The sequence below is a fragment of the Suncus etruscus genome, chromosome 5, assembly GCF_024139225.1.
Source record: "Suncus etruscus isolate mSunEtr1 chromosome 5, mSunEtr1.pri.cur, whole genome shotgun sequence".
Lineage (NCBI taxonomy): Eukaryota > Metazoa > Chordata > Mammalia > Eulipotyphla > Soricidae > Suncus > Suncus etruscus.
The window spans coordinates 49,875,762-49,896,067 of NC_064852.1; the positions used below are offsets into that span (position 1 = coordinate 49,875,762).

Below are 20,306 nucleotides of genomic sequence, written 5' to 3' on the forward strand. Positions count from 1 at the left end.
GGGCAACTCCTGGCTCTTTGCTCAAAAGTCAGTGTTTGTGGGGACCATAAGTGATGCTGGGGATGTACCCAGGGCTGGCTGCATTTTATGGAAAGCACTCTGACCTCTGTATTATATCCTGGCCCTAGAATGTTTCTTTAATAAGGGCCGTACCCAGCAGTGCTCCAGAGGCCACCTCTGAGGGCAGAGATACGATGCTTCTGTGGGATGCCTCCCCTTCCCCTAGAGACATTTTAAGGGAAGACAAAACTAACTGGCAGCAAAGCAAAAGTTGACTTCTAAGATATTGTAGTGGGGAGAAAAAATTGCCTAGGACAATAAGATACGGTTTTTGTGCTTTATTTATGTTCCTTTAGTGTTGAAGAAGAAAATGATTTTCTTTCAGTATTTCTGGATTGGAATCACAAGGCTGAAGGAACTGTGAAGCTTCCCCAACCCCTCCAAAACAAAAAACAAAAAAACACAACCACACAACAAAACAACACCCCAAAGCCAAAACTGCTGAGTTCAGTTCTAAAGAAGAGGCTGCTGGTGGTAACTTGTCTGCTGCTGTGCAACTGAGGGAGATGGAACCACCACCGGGAAGCCAGCCAGCTGTGGCAGGCCAGAAGTAGTGCTCTGGTAAGAGGAAATGTCCACGGGTACCCCCATCTGCTGAGAATAGGCTGCTGGACCAGGAACTGGTTGAAGGTTAGAGTTCTGGTTCATATACGGAGAATTGGAAACTGTATCTTGTCCAGTGCTATGAACAAATGGTTAAGAAGAAAACCTTACTTACTTTGCATTATCTGGGTTAGAGCCAGAGAGAATAACATCACAAGAAAAAAAAAAATTAAAAAAACAAAAAAAACAAAAAAAACCTCTTCTAATTTACCCAACACTAGTTATGTAATTTTTTTCTTTCCTTCTTTGGGCCTCCCTCCCCCCCCATTTATTTCTTGGGGCCTACACTCTTCCCTCTCTCTCTCTCCCTCCCAACTCTACACTCAGGAATCACTTCTGGAGGTGTGCAATATACCATATGGGATGCAATGGATCAAACTCAGGTTGACTGCATACAAGGCATAGACCCTTACTTGCTGTGCTTACACTCTGGCCCCCATACTTGTTCTATCTGGCATGAAGAACATACCCCAAAGGAAATGAAATATAAAATTCTAAGGCATATTAAATTTTCCTGCCAAACCTCTCACCAAAAACATTTTAAAATAGTTTGAAGAGGGGCTGGACATATAGTCCAGAACGTAGGGCATTTCACTTGCCCACAACTGACCAGGATTCAATTCCTAGCGTCTCATATAGATAGTCTCATGAACCCACTAGTAGGGACCCCTGAGCACTGCTGGGTATGGCCCAAAATAACAACAATAATAGTCTGAAAAGAAGCAATCTGTTTGATTGGTATCTCTGGTGAGCTATAGAAACAGATCCCAAGCTCAATCACACTTTTCACCAAGTTCCCCCAGCTCTCAACCCTGTGTTGCTTTCCCCTACAAGTTTGTTACACTTGTTTTTCTTTGGTAGGATACTTTCAAATCTGCCCCTCAGATTAATTAGAATTCCCATAAAAATGCATTAAAAAGTTGGTGTAATCCCATGGAATCCTGATAGTACTGACCCAGTTTATTAACATTAAGACAACATTTATTAGCATCATTTTATTTTGCTAAATTTATTAACATTAACATTAATACAAATTTAAAAAAAATATCAAACCAAATCATAGGGCTTGGTAAGCTCCTACAATTACTATGGCATACATTTCTTCTAACATATACACAATTTAAAATTACACTAAATATATAACTTACAATACAGAATGATTGTCTATACTGTTTCAAAGTTTCCCCCTCCTGTATCACCCAGGATGACAAAATTTAACATTTTAATTGAACTAAATAAACATAAATAGAAACAGATTTATTTGTTAGATATCTAACACTTAATGACTCGGGATTTAAGAGTAGGAAGAGATCAACAAGATCATCAACACATGCTCATAGAAAGTGACATTTTGTGTGATAAAGCAAAGTTAAAAGAAAGCAAGATTTCAAAAAAAAAAGCAAGATTTCATCAATGATTTTCAGAGCATGATTTGGAGAACAAATTAGGTCATAAATTTGCAGCTTGAAAACGCCTTTCTTTTCTTTCTTTCTTTTTTTTTTTTTTTTTTTTTTTTTTTCATTTTTAGGCCACCCTGGAGGTGCTGGGGCTACTACTGCCTCAGTGCTTGGGGGACCATATAGTGTGGGGACTGAAACCAGGGCTCCTTCACAAAAGCATATATTCCAGCCAAACTCTGAGCTATTTCCCTAGCTTCATTAAAAACACTTCTCTGAATACTTAGAAGTAACAAGCCAGAAAGACAGCTTGATAGGCTGAGCATAGGCTTTGAATTCAGGAGAACAGGATTTGAGTCCTGGTACCATATGTGGTTCCTGGAGCACAGAGCTGGGAATAGTCCCTGAATACCACCAGGTATGGTTTAAAACTAAACAAATCAAAAAAGCAAAATGACATTTGGGCTAGAGAAATAACTCAACATGCTTAACACATGCTTTGTATGTTAGCAGTCCTAGGTTCAATCCTCAGTAACATATAGTCCCCTCCTGACATCAAGATTGACCCTTGAACACTGAGGTAGGTGAAGGTGGACCCCAAGGGAAAGCATTGTCAGCTATAGACCCAAAACCAAGCCAAAAGTAAAAAGAATCAAAGTAACCACAGCTTTGTGATTTTACTAAAGTTTAGGGGGGCCACATTTAGCAGTACTTTGGAGCTATTCCAAGCTCTGGGACTACTTTGCTAACTTGATTACAGCAGAGTTCTTAGCCTAGGTTGGGGCAGCCATCTCAGTATGGACAGCAAAGCTAATAGTAGCATCATTCTGACTTCATGAAATATAAAAGGACAGGCTTTATTTATTTAGGTTTTGGGGCCACACCCAACAATGCTCAGGGCTTACACCTGGCTCTGCACTTAGGTTTTACTTCTGGCAGTGCTCCAGGGTCATACAGGATGCCAGGGATAGAACCTATGTTGGCCACAAGCTTGGCAAGCATCCTACCCACTGTACTATCTGTCCAGCCCTGTGTGGCCATTTTAGAACTTACTATTGTAATATTAAGAGACAAAATTTTTGCTACAAAATAAACATTCTGTGAAAAAAAATAAAAACTGTAGAAAGGGAGAATTGGTTTTGGCTACATCTGGTGGTGCTAGGGGCTTATTCTTGGCTCTGTGCTCAGGGAGCACTTCTAGTGGAATTCATGGACCATATGGAATGCTAGATTGAACCCAGGTTGGCTACATGCAACACACATGCCCTAACCTACTGTACTATAACTCTACTCCCACATTCTGTGAAAGCTTAATGTACGTAATTATAAAAAAACTAAAACAGTTCCCCCAAAACTTACCTTAAATATGGCGGCTGAATAGGCTGTGTTGTTACTGAAGAATTTATATTTGGAGGTAAAGATCTCAGTGGAGCTGGCTGATCTGGTCCAAGGCTGTAGTTTTGGGCAACAGAGACTTGGTGAATGTTTTGACCCATATAGTTTCCTCCATGTGACTGGACTGGATATGCCTGTTAAACAAAGAGAAAAGGTGATCTTCCAAACATCTGCCTAATAATCTATTTAAAACTTTATGACTTACCTAAAATAAGAATTACATAAAGTATCTTCATAAGCAATCTGGTTCCACCACTCTATCCACCCTAGCATAATAAGTGGAAATCTTTCAACTCACAATGCCAAATCCATGAAAACTTATGACTCATTTAATTGTTCATTTATTTTGCAGGGGGCACTGGAGGAAGGGAGATGATATATTTTTTAAGTGGCAGGCTAGAATTCATCCCAGCTTCTGATTACTTGGCTTCCTATTATATCTTCCTGAAAAGTCACAGAAAACTAAACATCTTTAGAGATGACATGGTAAAGTTGTACAGTATTAGCCTTACAGGTGGCCAATCCTGGTTTGAATCTGGCATCATACTATGGCATTACCTCCAGGGGTCACCCCTGAGCACAGAGCCAGGAATAGTATGTTGGTTATGGCTCCAAGAAAGAAAAAAAAAGAAGGTTTAGAGTGAAAAACAATAGGTAGAGTGTTTGCCTTGCAAGATAGTCAAATTAAGTTTGATTCTGGTATCCCATATGGCTCCTCAAACTCACCAGGAGTAACCCCAGAGCATCCCACTCACTCCCACCCCCCCCCCCAATGAAACTTGTGCATTCTCTTGCAAGGTAGCCTAGCATCACTTCAAGTCACCATCACAATGATGCCATTAACACCATTTCAACTTTACTCAAGTCCTTCTTTCCAAGAACAAAACTTAGAACAAGCTGGAAAACAAATAGTATCAGAGAAGGGTTGAGGTTTTGTATGGCTATATATCCTTTATTTCAGGTCATTAGTCTAGGTAGGCCAAAAGTAATGAACCATGGTGAAGGAGAAGATGCATTATCAGGAAACAGAAGAATGGTCAAATCCCATAAATATTTTTGCCCCTACTTAAATTTCAGTGTATCATCTCCTTAAGGATAGGCTTCCCCATATAGCATTTGATACAATATATGGTAAGTCCTCACTGAACACTGTCCATAGCTTCTTGGAAACAGCTGATTTTAGGTAAAATGATATGTGACAGGTCCTTAGATAATGTGATTTCCATTCAACAATGGTCAGGATATTTTTTTCTCGCTCAACAGTATAATAATAAGATAGCAGCTATTTGAGAACCTTATGGTTAATAAATATGGCATAGAGTAACTCAGAAGTCCAGCTTTATATTAAGTTTTTTTTTAATTTTTGGGTTTTTTTGACCATAACTAGCAGTGATTAGGGCTATTCTCAGTTTGGTGCTCTGGGAAGCATGCATGCAGTACAGGGGATTGAAACTAGGGATCCTATATGCAAAGCATATGCATCATCCCTCTGCATCCTTGGCTTTTAAATCAGAGATCTTTTTCCAGAACCAGGCTAGTACTGACTCCATGCTTGAAAGTCACTGCTGGCAAATGCTCAGGGGTCATGTGGTACAGAACAATAATGGGTTCTTGCTTGTATTCAGCATGTTGAACTATCTCTCCAACACCACTAGGTGGGGCTCCAAATCAAACAAACCAAATAAAAGGCCACAAAGATGTAAAAATTTAGAATATGAGAAATGACATGGCAGCATGTAATGAAAGAGCCCTACCTGCTGTTCTCTCGCTTCAGCCCCAATTTGATACAATCTTATGGCATCCGTGGCAGATGGGACCAATCCACTGACAACAGGCTGAGACTGTGGGCAGACTACTGTATTTAGGATCCTGAGCAGCCTTTCCAGATGAAGTAAACTTGGCATATCACTTTAACCTTTTTCAGTATAGATTTTTGCCAAAATCAGAATAGGAGCTTTTGAAAAGTCCAGAGGCTACTACATATAAAGAGGGGTTTTTTTTTGTTTGTTTTTTTGGTTTTTGGTTTTTGGGTCACACTCGGCAGTGCTCAGGGCTTACTCCTGGCTCTATGCTCAGAAATCACCCAGGGGAACATGGGGTGCCGGGATTCGAACCACCGTCCTTCTGCATGAAAGGCAAATGCCTTACCTCCATGCTCTCTCTCTGGCCCTGAGTTTCTTTTTTTAAAGTAAGAATAAATAAAGCTTATTATTTTATTATCTTTTTTTTTAATTTTATTTTTTTTTATTTAAACACCTTGATTACATACATGATTGTGTTTGGGTTTCAGTCATATAAAGAACACCACCCTTAAAATAATAATTTTATTTATTTTATTTCTAAAAATAATTTTTAGAGACCCATGTGAATTATAAGTCTTTCACAGCTATATTTATGGTACATAGTGATAATTTTATTATTTTAAGATAAGAGTTTCAAAGGGCTGAAGAACTACCTCAGTGAGCTGAACACATGCGTGCTCTGCACATGAGAGGCCCTTACTGGTTCTCCCAAGCACTACTGGGAGTGATCCCGAGCACCACCCAGAGCAACTCCCCAAGCACAGAGCTTGAAATAACCTCCATGTTCTGCCAGGTATGGCCTCAAACAAAAACAAAACAAAAAGCAACCTTCAATCTATGACCCCCTACCCCTATAAAGAGTTTGTGAAGAATCTAACTGACAGTAAGCTAACTTTTTCCTTTTGGAGGGTATTTTTGGTGCTGTGGATAGAATTCAAGGGCTTATATATATATGAATATATGAAGCATATGCACTACAATCAAGTTACAACTCTGATCCAGAACACTAATGTATTTTTGAGGGAGTGGGTAACCCAGCAGTAATTTGGGGCTCAGGTACCATTTTCTGAAACACTTGGTTTAGCTGCATGGGCCTGATCATTCAGCACTTGGGTCTCAAAGGTGCCATGCACACTCCACATCTTTTTTATTTTTAATAATAACGTTTTGTTTACTCTTCTTCTGGCATACTTCATTTAACAAGATATCTTTCTGTTCCATCCACTTTGCAGCAAATTGGATTATTATGTTGTTACAGCAAATTGCACTGTTCATTATAGCTATGTAAGTAATATTCCACTGAATATACCACAAGTTCATGATCCATTCATCCTTAATTTGACATTTGGTCTGCATCCATATCTTGGCTATGCACTATGAACTTAGTGCCAAGAAGTGTTATTGCTGGTCATATCAAAATTCTATTCCGATCTTTTTTTTTTTTTGAGATATCTCATATTGCTTTCTATAGAGGATGTACCAGATAACATCCCCACCAATAATGAATGGGGTTTTCTTTCTTCTCACAGCTTTTTAACACTTCCAAACTTTTTGATATGTGCCATTCTCATTAGCATGCAATAATTTCTCAATGTTTTCTTGATTTGCATTTTCTTAATCATGAGTGATATTTTTCATATATGTGATATGTTGGTCATATCACATTTTGGGGGAAAAGTGTCAGTTCATCCCTAGTCCTTTTGTGAATTGAATTGGGATATTATTTTTGTATTACAAGAAAGGTTTTTTTGGGTGTTTTTGTTTTTGTTTTTTTTTTGGTTTTTGGGCCACACCCGATAACGCTCAGGGGTTACTCCTGTCTCTGAGCTCAGAAATCACTCCTGGCTCGAGGGACCATATGGGACACTGGGGAATCAATCCGAGATCCATCCTAGGTCGGCCGCGTGCAAGGCGAATGCCCTACCACCACGCCACCACTCCAGCTCCAAAATAGTTTTTTTTAATAACTACTTTATTTAAGCACTGTGATTACAAAATGTTCATGATTGAATCTGTCATACAATGTACATCACCCTTTACCAATGCACATTTCCCGCCACCAGTGTCCTCAGTTTCCTGTCACCCTCTCCCACCCTAATTCCTACCTGCTTCTAGGGCAGGCATTTACTCGCCACCCTTTTTTTTTCTTTCTTTTCTTTTTCTTTCTTTCTTTCTTCTTTCTTTCTTTCTTTCTTTCTTTCTTTCTTTCTTTCTTTCTTTCTTTCTTTCTTTCTTTCTTCTTTTCTTTTTCTTTCTTTCTTTCTTTCTTTCTTCTTTCTTTCTTTCTTCTTCTTTCTTTTCTTTTCTTTTTTCTTTTCTTTTTTCTTTCTTTCTTTTCTTTCCTTTCTTTCTTTCTTTCTTTTTTCTTTTCTCTTTCTTTCTTCCTTTCTTTCTTTCTTTCTTTCTTTCTTTCTTTCTTTCTTTCTTTCTTTCTCTTCTCTCTCTCTCTTCCTTCCTTCCTTCCTTCCTTCCTTCCTTCCTTCCTTCCTTCCTTCTTCTTTCTTTCCTTTCTTCTTTCTTTTCTTTCTTTCTTTTTTTTCTTTCTTTCTTCTTTCTTTTCTCTTTCTTCTTTCTTTCTTTCTTTCTTTTCTTTCTTTCTTTTCCTTTCTTTCTTTCTTTTCTTCTTTCTTTCTTTCTTTCTTTCTTTCTTTCTCTTTTCTTCTCTCCTTCCTCCTTCTTTCTTCTTTCTTTCTTTCTCTCTCCTCTCTTCTTTCTTTCTCTTTCTTTCTCTCTCTTCTCTCTTCTCTTCTCTTTCTCTTCTTCTTTCTTTCTTTCTTTCTTTCTCTTTCTTTTCTTTCTTTCTTTCTCTCTCTCATTCTTTCTTTCTTTCTTTCTTTCTTCTTTCTTTCTTTCTTTCTTTCTTTCTCTCTCTTTCCTTTCTTTCTTTCTTTCTTCCTTCCTTCCTTCCTTCCTTCCTTCCTTTCTTTCTTTCTTTCTTTCCTCCTTCCTTCCTTCCTTTCCTTCCTTCCTTCCTTCCTTCCTTCCTTCCTTCCTTCCTTCCTTCCTTCCTTCCGTCCATCCTTCCTTCCTTCCTTCCCTCCCTCCCTCCCTCCCTCCCTTCCTTCCTTCCTTCCTTCCTTTCTTTTTTTTTTTTTGACACAGTGGTTTGCATTACTGCTAACAAAGGGGCATCATACACATCACTTATCTCCCTTCAGCACTCAGTTCTTGTCCAAAGTGATCAGTTCCAACTATCATTTTTTTTTTTTTTTGATTTTTGGTTTTTGGGTTGTACCCGGCAGCACTCAGGGGTTACTCCTGGTTCCAGGCTCAGAAATCGCTCCTGGCAGGCTCGGGGGACCACATGGGATGCCGGGATTCGAACCAATGACCTTCTGCATGAAAGGCAAACACCTTACCTCTATGCTATCTCTCCGGCCCCAGTTCCAACTATCATTTTCACAGTGGATTGACCATTCAACTACCCTAACTGCATTGGACACTCATGGCAAGTTTCCTACCATGGACTGGTCCTCTTGGTTCTCATCTCTATTGTCTCTAGGTATTATTACTATACTATCTTTTATTTTTCTTATACCCCACAAATGACAGTCCTCATCTTTGGACGATCTCTCTCAGTTCAAAAGCTAACTTAAAAAAAAAATGAAAGAGGCTGGAGAGATAGCATGGAGGTAAGAAATTTGCCTTTCATGCAGGAGGTCATTGGTTCGAATCCTGGCATCCCATATGGTCCCCCGAGCCTGCCAGGAGCGATTTCTGAGCCTGGAGCCAGGAGTAACCCCTGAATGCTGCCGGGTGTGATCCAAAAACCAAGAATAAAAAAGAAAAAAAGAAAAAGTTTCATGCTCATTGATAGTGCATAAATTATAAGTAATATGCAACTAAGCACAAAACCCTGAGAGGGAAATGGTAATGCTTTACAGGCATGCAAAACAGCAGATACAACATCTATGTTCTGTTATACAATTGTCTATTTCTATTTTGTTCCATTTTCTTTCTTTTTGGTTCTTGGGTCATACCCAGTGTTGCTCAGGGGTTACTCCTGGCAAGGTTTGGGGATGATGAGGATTTGAACCTTGGTCAGTCACATGCAAGGCAAATGCCCTACATCCAATTCTTTTTTCTATTTTCACAACAGCAGCCAGTGACTCTTTAGAAATAGAGGCCTTATTGAATAAACCCCAGCTGTCTTTTGAACCCAGATAGCCTTTCTACCCTCATGTGTAATGACTTTCATCATTTGCAAAAGTTCAGGCCAAGGTATATTTGACAAATGCATCTCATCTGATGTGACAGTTACCATAGTAACTCTTCTTTTTTTACTTAACAATTATATTGTGTCAAGTACCTAGAATATGCACCCACATTGTATCTTTCCTCCTTGGTTTCTCCTTCACACACTCCCTTACATACCAACTTTTATAAATTAACATGAAATTTATTCATCTCGCTCATTCTAAATTCAACCACTTACTAGATGAAACTTGAAAAGGGCTTCAGAATATTGGAGAGCAAAAAAAATTAAGGAACTGAGCTGGAAAGCACAGAAGCAATATAAAGTCCTGGGAGAAGATGCTATTAATCAAAAGCTGATGGAATTGCCATGTGATACTTCATGTCTGCATTATCTCTAAATTTGGAATATTTTAAATATTGCATCTAAGAAACATAAGAAAACATCAAGTGGCAGAACACAGCTAGTATAGTGGCTCCAAACATAACCGAGTATGGATCCTATTAAAATAACAAATGGGCTGGAGTGAAAGTACAGTGGACAGAGTGTTTACCTTGCAGAAGAAGACCAACCCAGATTCAATTCCAGGAATATCATATGGTTCCCTGGACCCATCAAGTTTTTCCTGTGGGAAGCCAGGAGTAACCCCTAAGCACCACCATGTATGGCCCCAAAAAATAAAAAAATAAAACAAAATAAAAAGTAAAAGTAAAATAAAAATGAAATAGCAAACAGCGATAAGCAGATGGCTCAAAGATCTTAAGTGCAATGCTTTGCATGCAGGAGCCCTGGTGTCAATCCCCAAACACCAATGGGAAAGGCTCCCAAGCCATACTCAGAATGGTCTCTGAGAGACTGCCCGCTCCCCGCCCCCAACAAGCATGTATAAGTAAGAGAACCTAAAGCATACTCTGAGAACAAATTAAATTCTTTAACCAACCTTTTAGATAAACACATAAGTTAAAGAAATATTACCCTAAATTTTAAGAAAAATATTCAGTATTGATTGCTAAGCATAGGAATAATACCCTATTTTCACAATCCAGACACTGTCCTAAATCTAAGAACTTATACTTTATAATAGCTCTATGCTTTATGTTTATAAAAGCATATGAAACTCCAAAACTCCCCACTCATAATTAATGAGCATTTTATGTTCAAAATGAACTAAACTATACTCATAAATCACCGATGTCTTAATTTGTCTGGTGAGCAATTTTTGGTCAGTATTTACTGCTAACAAAAAATGAGTTTTATGATTTTGTTTACAGTTTTTGATCCACACCTGGTATTGCTCAGGTGTGGGACTTTTCCTTGGTCTGTGCTTACAACTCACTCCAAGTGGTGCTCATAGGATCAGGCAGTACCAGGGATCATCATGTAAAGCAGGTATTCAGTAAGTACAGGTAGTCAATAAATACATGGATAAATATTATTAAGTAAATGGATAAATTCACTGAATTATCTCTGCAGTACCAAATTTATCACTTTATTCATCAATAAATATTTTAAAACTCTTAAATTTTTTTAAATTTTTAGACTAAAATTACACTTACCTGCATTGGAACCCCAGATGTTGATGATGGGTAATGGGTTGGGTGGTGAAGCTTTGAATAAACTGAATATACTGGTGCCTCATTCACTAATTTGTTATACAGCTCCAAAGCTTCCAAGACTTTCACATTCAATTCAGACAATTCTGAATGTTTCCTAATACAAAAGAAAGGCACTTTAATATTATTCAAGGTTCTTAAGTATGTATTAAGAACTACAAATTACTTGTAATATAAAATACACTTCGAAATCATATTTTAAGGATTCTTATATAAAATGAATGAACACTCAGAAAAGAAAAATGAAAGAAGTCATTTAATTCTTGTAATAACTAGCCTCATATCCTTTGCACATTTAATGAAATAAAATAAACTCATAATTAGGAGCTAGGTTTCTGTTGAAAATTCAATTTTGAAGACTCATTTCTTAATTTAAGAGTAGAAACTTTCATTTAAACATTTCATAATAAAATAGTTAAGCAAGAAAATGAGCCCCCATGAGGCATTTAAGTAAAGACGCAAAAAGACTTTCAGTCTTTAGACCTTCCGGTGCTCACTCAAGCTTCCAGAACCACATCCACACACTGTGCCACAACTCTGCTTGTCATTGCTTGTACCCTGAACAATAAGCACAACACTCTACAGATCACACTTCCACTCACACCAAGTATACTCATACCTACTGTCAGTAAGGATCAGCGAGGAAGGAAATTTTGAGCAAAATCCAGTTTGTTCCTTCAGAAACTCCCAATGGGACAAACTATGAAGACTAGCCCTCAAAGCAAAGGAAAACACAGGGAGAATGTACAGGAGCCTACCAAACTCAGTGGGTGAAAATAATAGTACAGAAGGCTCAACCAGGACCAATTAGCTCTCAGACAATGATTTTAGAGGCACCATGCTGAATATTAAAGAAACAATGGCACAGGTAATCAGCAGAGAACAGAAAGTATAAAAGGTGGAAAAAAAAACCTACATGAGAGAAAGGAAGAGTACGACCAGTGAAATAAAAATACTTAGCAAAAGGCCTGAGCAGCAGAATAATGATAGCGGAAGCTATGAGAACATAGAAGCCTCTAGAAAGCAACAGAAGATGGAAAGAAGAATGAAAACCGAACATCACAGCAGAGAATTATGGGATGAGTTTAAGAAGAAAAATATAAAAATCATAAGGATCCCTGAAGTACAAAAAGGCAAATTTGACTTTTAAAAAGAACCACCAGCTAAAGAATAAGAATATCTAGCATCTATCTGTGTACCTGAAGAACGCAGGTACCCAGATCCAAGAAGCCTGAAGAGGTCCAGCAAAAATAGTCCCAAATAGAAAAACTCCAAGACACATTATAATCAGAATGATACAGAGTACTGAAAGCAGCAAGACCAAAGATACAAACTCTAACAAATGAGACTATAATAAGTTGAAAGAAAATGGTTTAAAAGATAAACAAAAATAGGGGCCGAAGAGATAGCATGGAGGTAGACTTTGCCCTGCATGCAGAAGGTTGGCGGTTTGAATCCCAGCATCCCATATGGTCCCCTGAGCCTGCCAGGAGCGATTTCTGAGCATTGAGCCAGGAGCAACCTCTGAGCGCTGCTGGGTGTGACCCAAAAACCAAAAAATAAATAAATAAATGAACAAACAAAAATAAAGTGAAAAACAACTTAATGAAATGAAAGATATCCCCAAGAAAAAATCTCGCTAGCTAGACTATCATTTAGACTTGGAAAAATAAATACAAAACTTCATGGACAAGCAACAGCTTAGGGAATTCATAGCCTCAAAAATCACTTTTCTTTTTCTTTTTTTTTTTTTTTAACAAGTATAGAAACCCAACTTTTTACTTAGTTTTATTTTCTTTCTCTTTTTTTTTAATATAAATTTTTATTTTGATCATAGTGGCTTACATATTGTTGACAATAATATTTTAGGTACATATTTACATAAAATCAGGGGGGATTCCCATCGCCAAATTGTCCTCCCTACACCTTCGTTTCTGTCCTACCTCCCTTTTCCTTTTCCCTCACCCCAGGGCGGCTAGAATATGTGGTCTCCTCTGTATCTAACCCACTACTTAGTAGTCTTGCACCTGTTTGGTCTTGATGCCTCCCTTATTTCCCCCTCTAACTGGAGTCAGGACTAGCTAGTTCAAGTTGCGTGGTTTTGTTTGAAGGAGAGAAAAGTAATAAACTGGGGTAAGAGTCTAATACCCCGAAAATGGGCGGAGTCCTTCTAAAGGCTCTCATCATCAATTTGGGAATGGAGAAAAAGAAGGTGAAACACTCCACTAGTACCAAAAGAAATGTCAAATGTCCAGTGAGGGCTCCAGCTATATCGATAAGCACCACAAAGAGCAGACAAAACAAACAAACAAACAAATAGAAAAAAACAAAAACAAAAACAGACAAACAAAAATCACGCCATGGTCTTGAATTAAGAAACATGGCATAGCACATAACGAAAGAGAAGAAAGGAAGAGAGAAAAAAAAATAAGTATAATTGGGGACTACACTTTCAATAATCACACCCAAACAGAGAAATCGACCAAAATTGATTGGTAAATCAAAAATAATAATAACAATAATAAATGAAGGTAATATATATATTTATATAAAAAATAACCAAGGTTTTGTGCTTTTTGTATTTTTGTTTTTTCCCTCCTGCCCTGGCACAGTAAATCACTTTCTTTTTTTAAGCATTAAAGGAGCTTCTCTAAAGACAAAACAAACTCTCAGTACTTTGCCACTGAGCATAGCACTCACTCATGGAGCTTATGATTGCCCTCTACTAAGACTAGGGTCAGAGAGATAGTAAGTTGATAGCTTACCTTGCACAGAGCTAACCCAGGTTCCATCCCTGGCACCCCATTTGGTCCCCAGAATCCTTACCTGAGTGCAGAGCTAGGAGTAAGCCCTGAGCACCTCCAAGTGTGACCCCAAATTATAAACAAAATCAGTTCTTTTGAACTTGCTAAGATCTTTATACTTTTAAAAATAATAAATGTTTTATATTTAATGTTCTAAGTCTATTTAGGTGAATTTTTACATTTATATTTTAACCTTCTATTATTAAAGCACAGATTTTAATTAAATATATTAATAATTTTAATTCTTTGTTTTTGTTGCTGTTGTTTTTTGTTTTGGGGCCACACCTGGCAGTGCTCAGGGGTTACTCCTGGCTGTCTGCTCAGAAATAGCTCCTGGCAGGCACGGGGAACCATATGGGACAGCGGGATTCGAACCAACCACCTTTGGTCCTGGATCGGCTGCTTGCAAGACAAACGCCACTGTGTTATCTCTCCTTAATTCTTATTTTAATAATTTATTTAAACACCAGGTTACAAACATGTTCATAATTGGGTTTCAGTGATAAAGTGCACACCCACCTTCACTAGGGCAACTTTCGCACCACCATTGTCCCCCCAAGGATACTTCACCCAGCCAGACTTTGGTTCAGTTTGAAGGAAGGATACATAGCTTCAGGATAAACAACATCTCAGAAACTTTAGACTCAAACCAACCTACTACCAATCCTTTTCAGGTTCTTCCAGGAAACTGAAGAAACAGAAACAATCTCTAATCATCCTAATACCAAAAGCAGACAAAAATGCAACCAAAAAAAAAAAAAGAGAGAGAGAACTACAGGCAAAATGTCCCTGATGAGGGGCCAGAGTGGTGGTGCTGGATGTAAGGTGTCTGCATTGCACACACTAGCCTAGGACTGACCATGGTTTGATCCCCTGACACTCCATACACAGTCTCCCAAGCCAGGAGCGATTTCTGAGCACATAGCCAGGAGTAATTCCTGAGCATCACAGGTGTGGCCCAAAAACAAAAACAAAAAAATCCCTGATAAGTATAGATGCAAAGATCTTCAACAAAATACTAGCAAATAGGATGTGATGCCTCATAAGAAGGTCATACATCATGACCAAGTAGGGTTCATTCCAGAGATGCAAGGATAGTTTAGCATACACAAGTCAATCAACATAATACACCATATCAACAAAAAAAAATATGATCTTATTAGTAGACGTAGAAAGAGCATTTGACAAGGTGCAACACCTGTTCATGATATAAACTCACAGCAAGCTGGGAATGGAAGGAACTTTTCTCAATATAGTCAAGGCTATTTACCACAAGCCCAAGGCAAATATTATACTCAATGGAAGAAAAACTAATGAATCCTTTCCTATAAGATCTAACACAAGACAAGGCTACTCCTCTCGCCATTTTTCTACAACATAGTACTGGAGTACTGCCATAGCAAGAAGGAAAGAAAAAGATACCAAGGGTCCGAAGTGATAGCACAGCCTTACATGTGACCAACACAGGACACACCCCAATTTGAATCCTGGCATCCCATATGGTCCTCCGAGCCTGCCAGGAGCGACTTCTGAGTGCAGTCAGGAGTAAGTCCTGAGCACGGTGGTCTAACCCAGAAAACCAAAAAAAAAAAAAGAAAAAGAAAAAGAAATATAGGGCATCCAGATAGGAAAGGAAGAAATCAAGCTTTCACTGTTTGCAGATGACATGATACTATATTTAGAAAATCCTAAAGACTCTACCAAAAACTTCTGGAAACAATAGATTTCTATAGTAAAGTGTTAGGTTACAAGATTAACATAGAAAAATCCATAGTTTTTTTTTTTTATATACAAATAATGAAAGAGAAGAGACAATAAAAAAAATCAATCCCATCCACAATTGTCCCACAGAAAATCAAGTACCTTGGAGTCAACTTAACTAAAGAGGTGAAAGATCTAAACAAAGAAACTACAAAACACTACTTCAAGAAATAAAAGGGGACACAAGGAAATGAAAACATATGCCCTGCTCACAGACTGGCAGGATTAATGGCATTAAAATGGTAACACTTCCCAAAGCATTGTGCAGATTTTATGCAGTCCCTCTAAGGATACCCATGACATTCTTCTAAGAAATGGATCAAATACTACTGAAATTCATTTGGAACAATAAACACCCAAGAATAGTTAAAGCAATCCTGAGAACAAAGAAGATAGGAGGCATCACTTTCTCCAATTTTAAATTGAATTATAAAGCAATAGTCATTAAAAATGAGGATGGTATTGGAATAAGGCAGACCCCTCAGATCAATGGAATAGACTTGAGTTTTCTGAGAATGACCCCTAGGTATACAACTAATCTTTGATAAAAGGACAAGAAACACAAAGTGTGACAAGGAAAGCCTCTTTAACAAGTGGTGTTGGGACAACTGGTCAGCTACATGCAAAAAAGCAAACTCAGACCTCTCTCTAACATAATGCACAAAGATCACATCAAAATGGATTAAAGACCTTGATATCAAACCTGGAACTATAAGGTATATAAAAGAAAATGTAGGCAAAACACTCCATGACACTAAAACTAAAGGTATCTTTAAGGAGGAAACACCAGTGTCCAAGCAAGTGGAAGCAGAAATAAACAAATGGTGCTACATTAAATTGAGAAGCTTCTGCACTTCAAAGGAAATAGTGACTAGGATACAAAAGAAACTATTCACCCAATACCCCATCTGATAATAGCTAAGATATACAAGGCTCTAGTAGAACTCAGCAAGGAAAAAAATCTAACTCCATCCAAAAATGGGGAGAAGAAATGAACAGACATTTCTTCAAAGAAATGGTCAAAAGGCACATGGAAAATGTTCCACATCACTAATCAGGGAATTGGAAGTCAAAACAATGAGGTATAATCTCACACCACGGAGTGACACATAACACAAAGAACAAGAACAACCACTGCTAGCATGGATGTGGGATATAAGGACTCTCTTTCACTGCTGGTGGGGATCCCATCTAGTCCAGCCTTTCTGAAAAACAATATATATATTGATTGCTAAAAAAAAAGAACCCTGGAATTTAAGTTTCCTTATGATCTAGCAATACCACTCCTAGAGATATACCCTAGGAACACAAAAACACAATACAAAAATACCCTCTACATTCCTGTGTTTATTGTAGCACTTTTCACAACAGCCAAAATCTAGAAACAACTCAGATACCCAACAACAGATAAATGGCTAAAGAAACTATGGTATATCTATAGAATGGAATACTGTGCAGCTGTTAGAAAAATTAAATCATGAAATTTTCTTATACATGGATGGACCTGGAGATTATTTTGCTGAGTGAAATGAGTTAGAGAGAGAGGAACAGACATAGAATAATCTCATTCATCTATGGGATATAAGAAAAATAAAAGACAGTAGGGTAATAATAAGCAGAAGCAATAAAGATCAGGATCAGAAGGACCAGTCCCTGGTAGGAAGCTTGCCACAAAGTGATGAGTGCAGTTAAAGAAGGGTCTACTATGACAATGATAATTGGAACTGATCACTCTGGACAACATCTGGGTGCTGAACAAGAGATAAAATTATATGCATACCTCACCCCTTCATTAATAGTAGTACAAACCACAGTGTCTAAAAGAGGGAGAGAGAGAGAGGGAGAGAGAGGGAGAGAGAGAGAGGGAGAGAGAGAGAGAGAGAGAGAGAGAGAGAGAGAGAGAGAGAGAGAGAGAGAGAGAGAGACAGGCAGGGAGAGGGTGGCAGGAAATGCTCACTAGTGAAGGGTGGTGTAAACTTTAAGAGTGAAAATCATAAACAACTTTTTTGTTTGTTCGTTTTTGGGTCACACCCAGCAGTGCTCAGGGGTTACTCCTGGCTCTGTGCTCAGAAATCGCCCTAGCAGGCTCAGGGAACCATATTGGATGCCGGAATTCAAACCACCGTCCTTCACTATGCAAGGCAAACACCCTATCTCCATGCTATCTCTCCAGCCCCCATAAACAAATTTTTAACCAAGGTATTTAAATAAAAGGAAATAAAGTAAAATTAAACACCTACAAACCTGTTCACTAAAGCATTTTAAAAATAAACACAGGGAGAGAAGAGGAAGAAGAAAGAGCTACCACATAAATGACTTAAGAACTTAAGTTCTATCAAGACATGTCCTTTTACCTACTATGTTCCTGCAGGAAGCTATAAACAAGATATGTATATTTTGTATGTGTACATGTTAAAAAATAAAAGGTAAAATTTTGTTTTCAGAAGTATCGCTTATAAATTACATAGGAAGGAAGCTTCAGACATGTTTTTCTGCTAGTGACCATACTAGCAAATGTGCCACTAAGAATTAACTATAGGAATTAGATATACATAGCCCAGCATTTCAACAAACAATAGAAGAACTAGGTTGAAGTACTTGACAACTGTGTTGTTTGAAATCACTTTCAAAAATCTGAGAGAGAATGCTAAAACAACAAAAATGTTCACTAAACTGTGCCCAACACATACAAAAGGATTAAGCAGAAAATGCGGTTCTCTTCCCCAAAAGAACTAATCTATTAGAGAGGGAAGGCTAAATCCACAAACAAATCTAAAAATAGCACATAAGTGAAAACAGAATTATATGAAGTGGATATGGAATAGAAGCTTCAGAGAATTATTCACGTGGATGGGGAACACAGAAAGGTCCGACAAAGGAGTTGGGACAACTCCTAAGCTAGCCCTATGAAAGGTGGGAAGTCAACCAAAAAAGAAAGACTAAGTCAGATCAGCAAGACAGTGAGAGCAGTAGCATAAAAATACAGGCAATGAACATAAACAGGAGGGGGGAAAAAACCTCTTTTTTGTTGCTGTTGTTTTTGTTTTTGGGTCATATCTCACAATGCTCAGGGTACTCCTAGAAGGCTCAGGAAGTCACTGTCAGGGATCAGACCAAGGTTGACTTTGTATAAGGGCAGTACCGTACCTTTCTGTACCATCTCTTTGTCACTAAGTCAAGATCAACTTAAGGAACTTAAAAATTCTTTTTTGTTGTTATTTTTGTTTATTTTGGGGGTCATACCAAGTGGTGCTCAGGGTTACTCTTGGCTCAGAAAACAAGACCTACTTCTGGCAGTGTTCATAAGACCATATAGGATGCTGGGCATTAAAGTCTGGTTCACAATGTCCTACTGTACTATGGCGCCAGCCCCCCAGAAAGTAAGATTAGAACTATATAGAACAAAGTTAAATTCAGAATAATCTCTTTTGAATAAATCTAAACATGTTTAAATCTAAGCATGTTTTCTAAAGTCAGTTACCCAAAAACATTTCTTAATAAGGTCAATGTTAAAAAATTTCTTGTGGATAGTAACAGAAATAATATGTAAAGCTTTTCTGACAATAAGGATTTTTGCTTAGGAAGAAAAAGAAATTGACAATGATCCACTTCAAGGGAAGAAACAGTATTTTATTCCTCTCTAAGTGTTCAGCAAAAGTAACAAAAAAGATGTGTTAAATGTTAAGACATTTTCAGAATAGGAGCTGCATGTGCAGGGAAAGGCCATGAAGCAGAAAAATGCCAGCTGGCCTACTCAGAAACTGAGACTGCAAAAAATATTTCAAGAAGTAACTCATAAAAAAAAAAGTCATTCTTTTTGTCTCTATTTAATAATTCTTAATTATTAATCTGATAGTAGTGTCATCATATATACTGGAGAAAGCATGAAGTATCTACTTATACATGTTCTGCTTTGGGTTCTAATATAGAATGTTCTTAGTGAATGATCAAACTGGAAAGAGACAAGAGTAACTAACTGTTGAGTACCTCTGGATATGACCCCAAATGACCCCCCTCCCAAAAGCCCTCAAAAGTCTTTTTTTTAAGTCATTATCTTCACTGACTGAAAAAAATAATTATTAATAATTATTTAATAATTCTCAGAGACAAAAGAGAGGAGGGCTGAAAGGTCTCGTTCACGACATGAAGCTCACCACAAAGAGTGATGAGTTCAATTGAGAAATAATTACACTGAGAACCATCATAACAAAATGTGAATGAATGAGGGAAGTAGAAAGCCTGTCTAGAGCACGGGCCGGGGTGGGGGTGGGGAGGAGGGACACTTGGGACATTGGTGATAAGAATGTTGCACTGGTGAAGGTTTTTTTTTTTATAAATAATAATAATAATAATAAAGCAAAAAAAAAAAAGATGTTCACAGTAAATCCCAAAGAAATAGAAAACTAAAAAAATTTTTTAAATAATAAAAAAAAAGAAATGGTCATTCTTATCATTAATTGTCCTAATTGTCCTTGTCTTATTGTCTGTCTTAAAAAGAACCAAAACTATGTTATGAAATCCACATGTTTCAAAGACAATTTTTTGAAGGGTTGCAGGGTACCAAACCTAATGGTGTCAGTAGTCATGCAGTACTAAGGATCAAACTAGGGTCTCAAACCTTAGACTTAGCCATACAGAGCATGTACTTTTAGTACTTTGAACCATATACTGGGCTT

The 20,306-nt window shown here is 37.8% G+C and overlaps 1 protein-coding gene across 1 annotated transcript in view; it reads right to left on the minus strand.

Moving 5' to 3' along the window:
* Nucleotides 1–360: 360 nt before the first annotated feature.
* Nucleotides 361–20,306, minus strand: part of STAM2 (signal transducing adaptor molecule 2) — a 90,541-nt gene continuing 70,595 nt past the window's right edge. Inside the window, exons 12-14 of the mRNA XM_049773004.1 lie at nt 11,009–11,162; nt 3,420–3,589; nt 361–742 (exon numbers count right to left, since the gene is read on the minus strand). Coding sequence (XP_049628961.1) covers nt 514–742; nt 3,420–3,589; nt 11,009–11,162 — 553 coding nt within the window. The 3' untranslated portion in view covers nt 361–513. The remainder of the gene's footprint in view (nt 743–3,419; nt 3,590–11,008; nt 11,163–20,306) is intronic.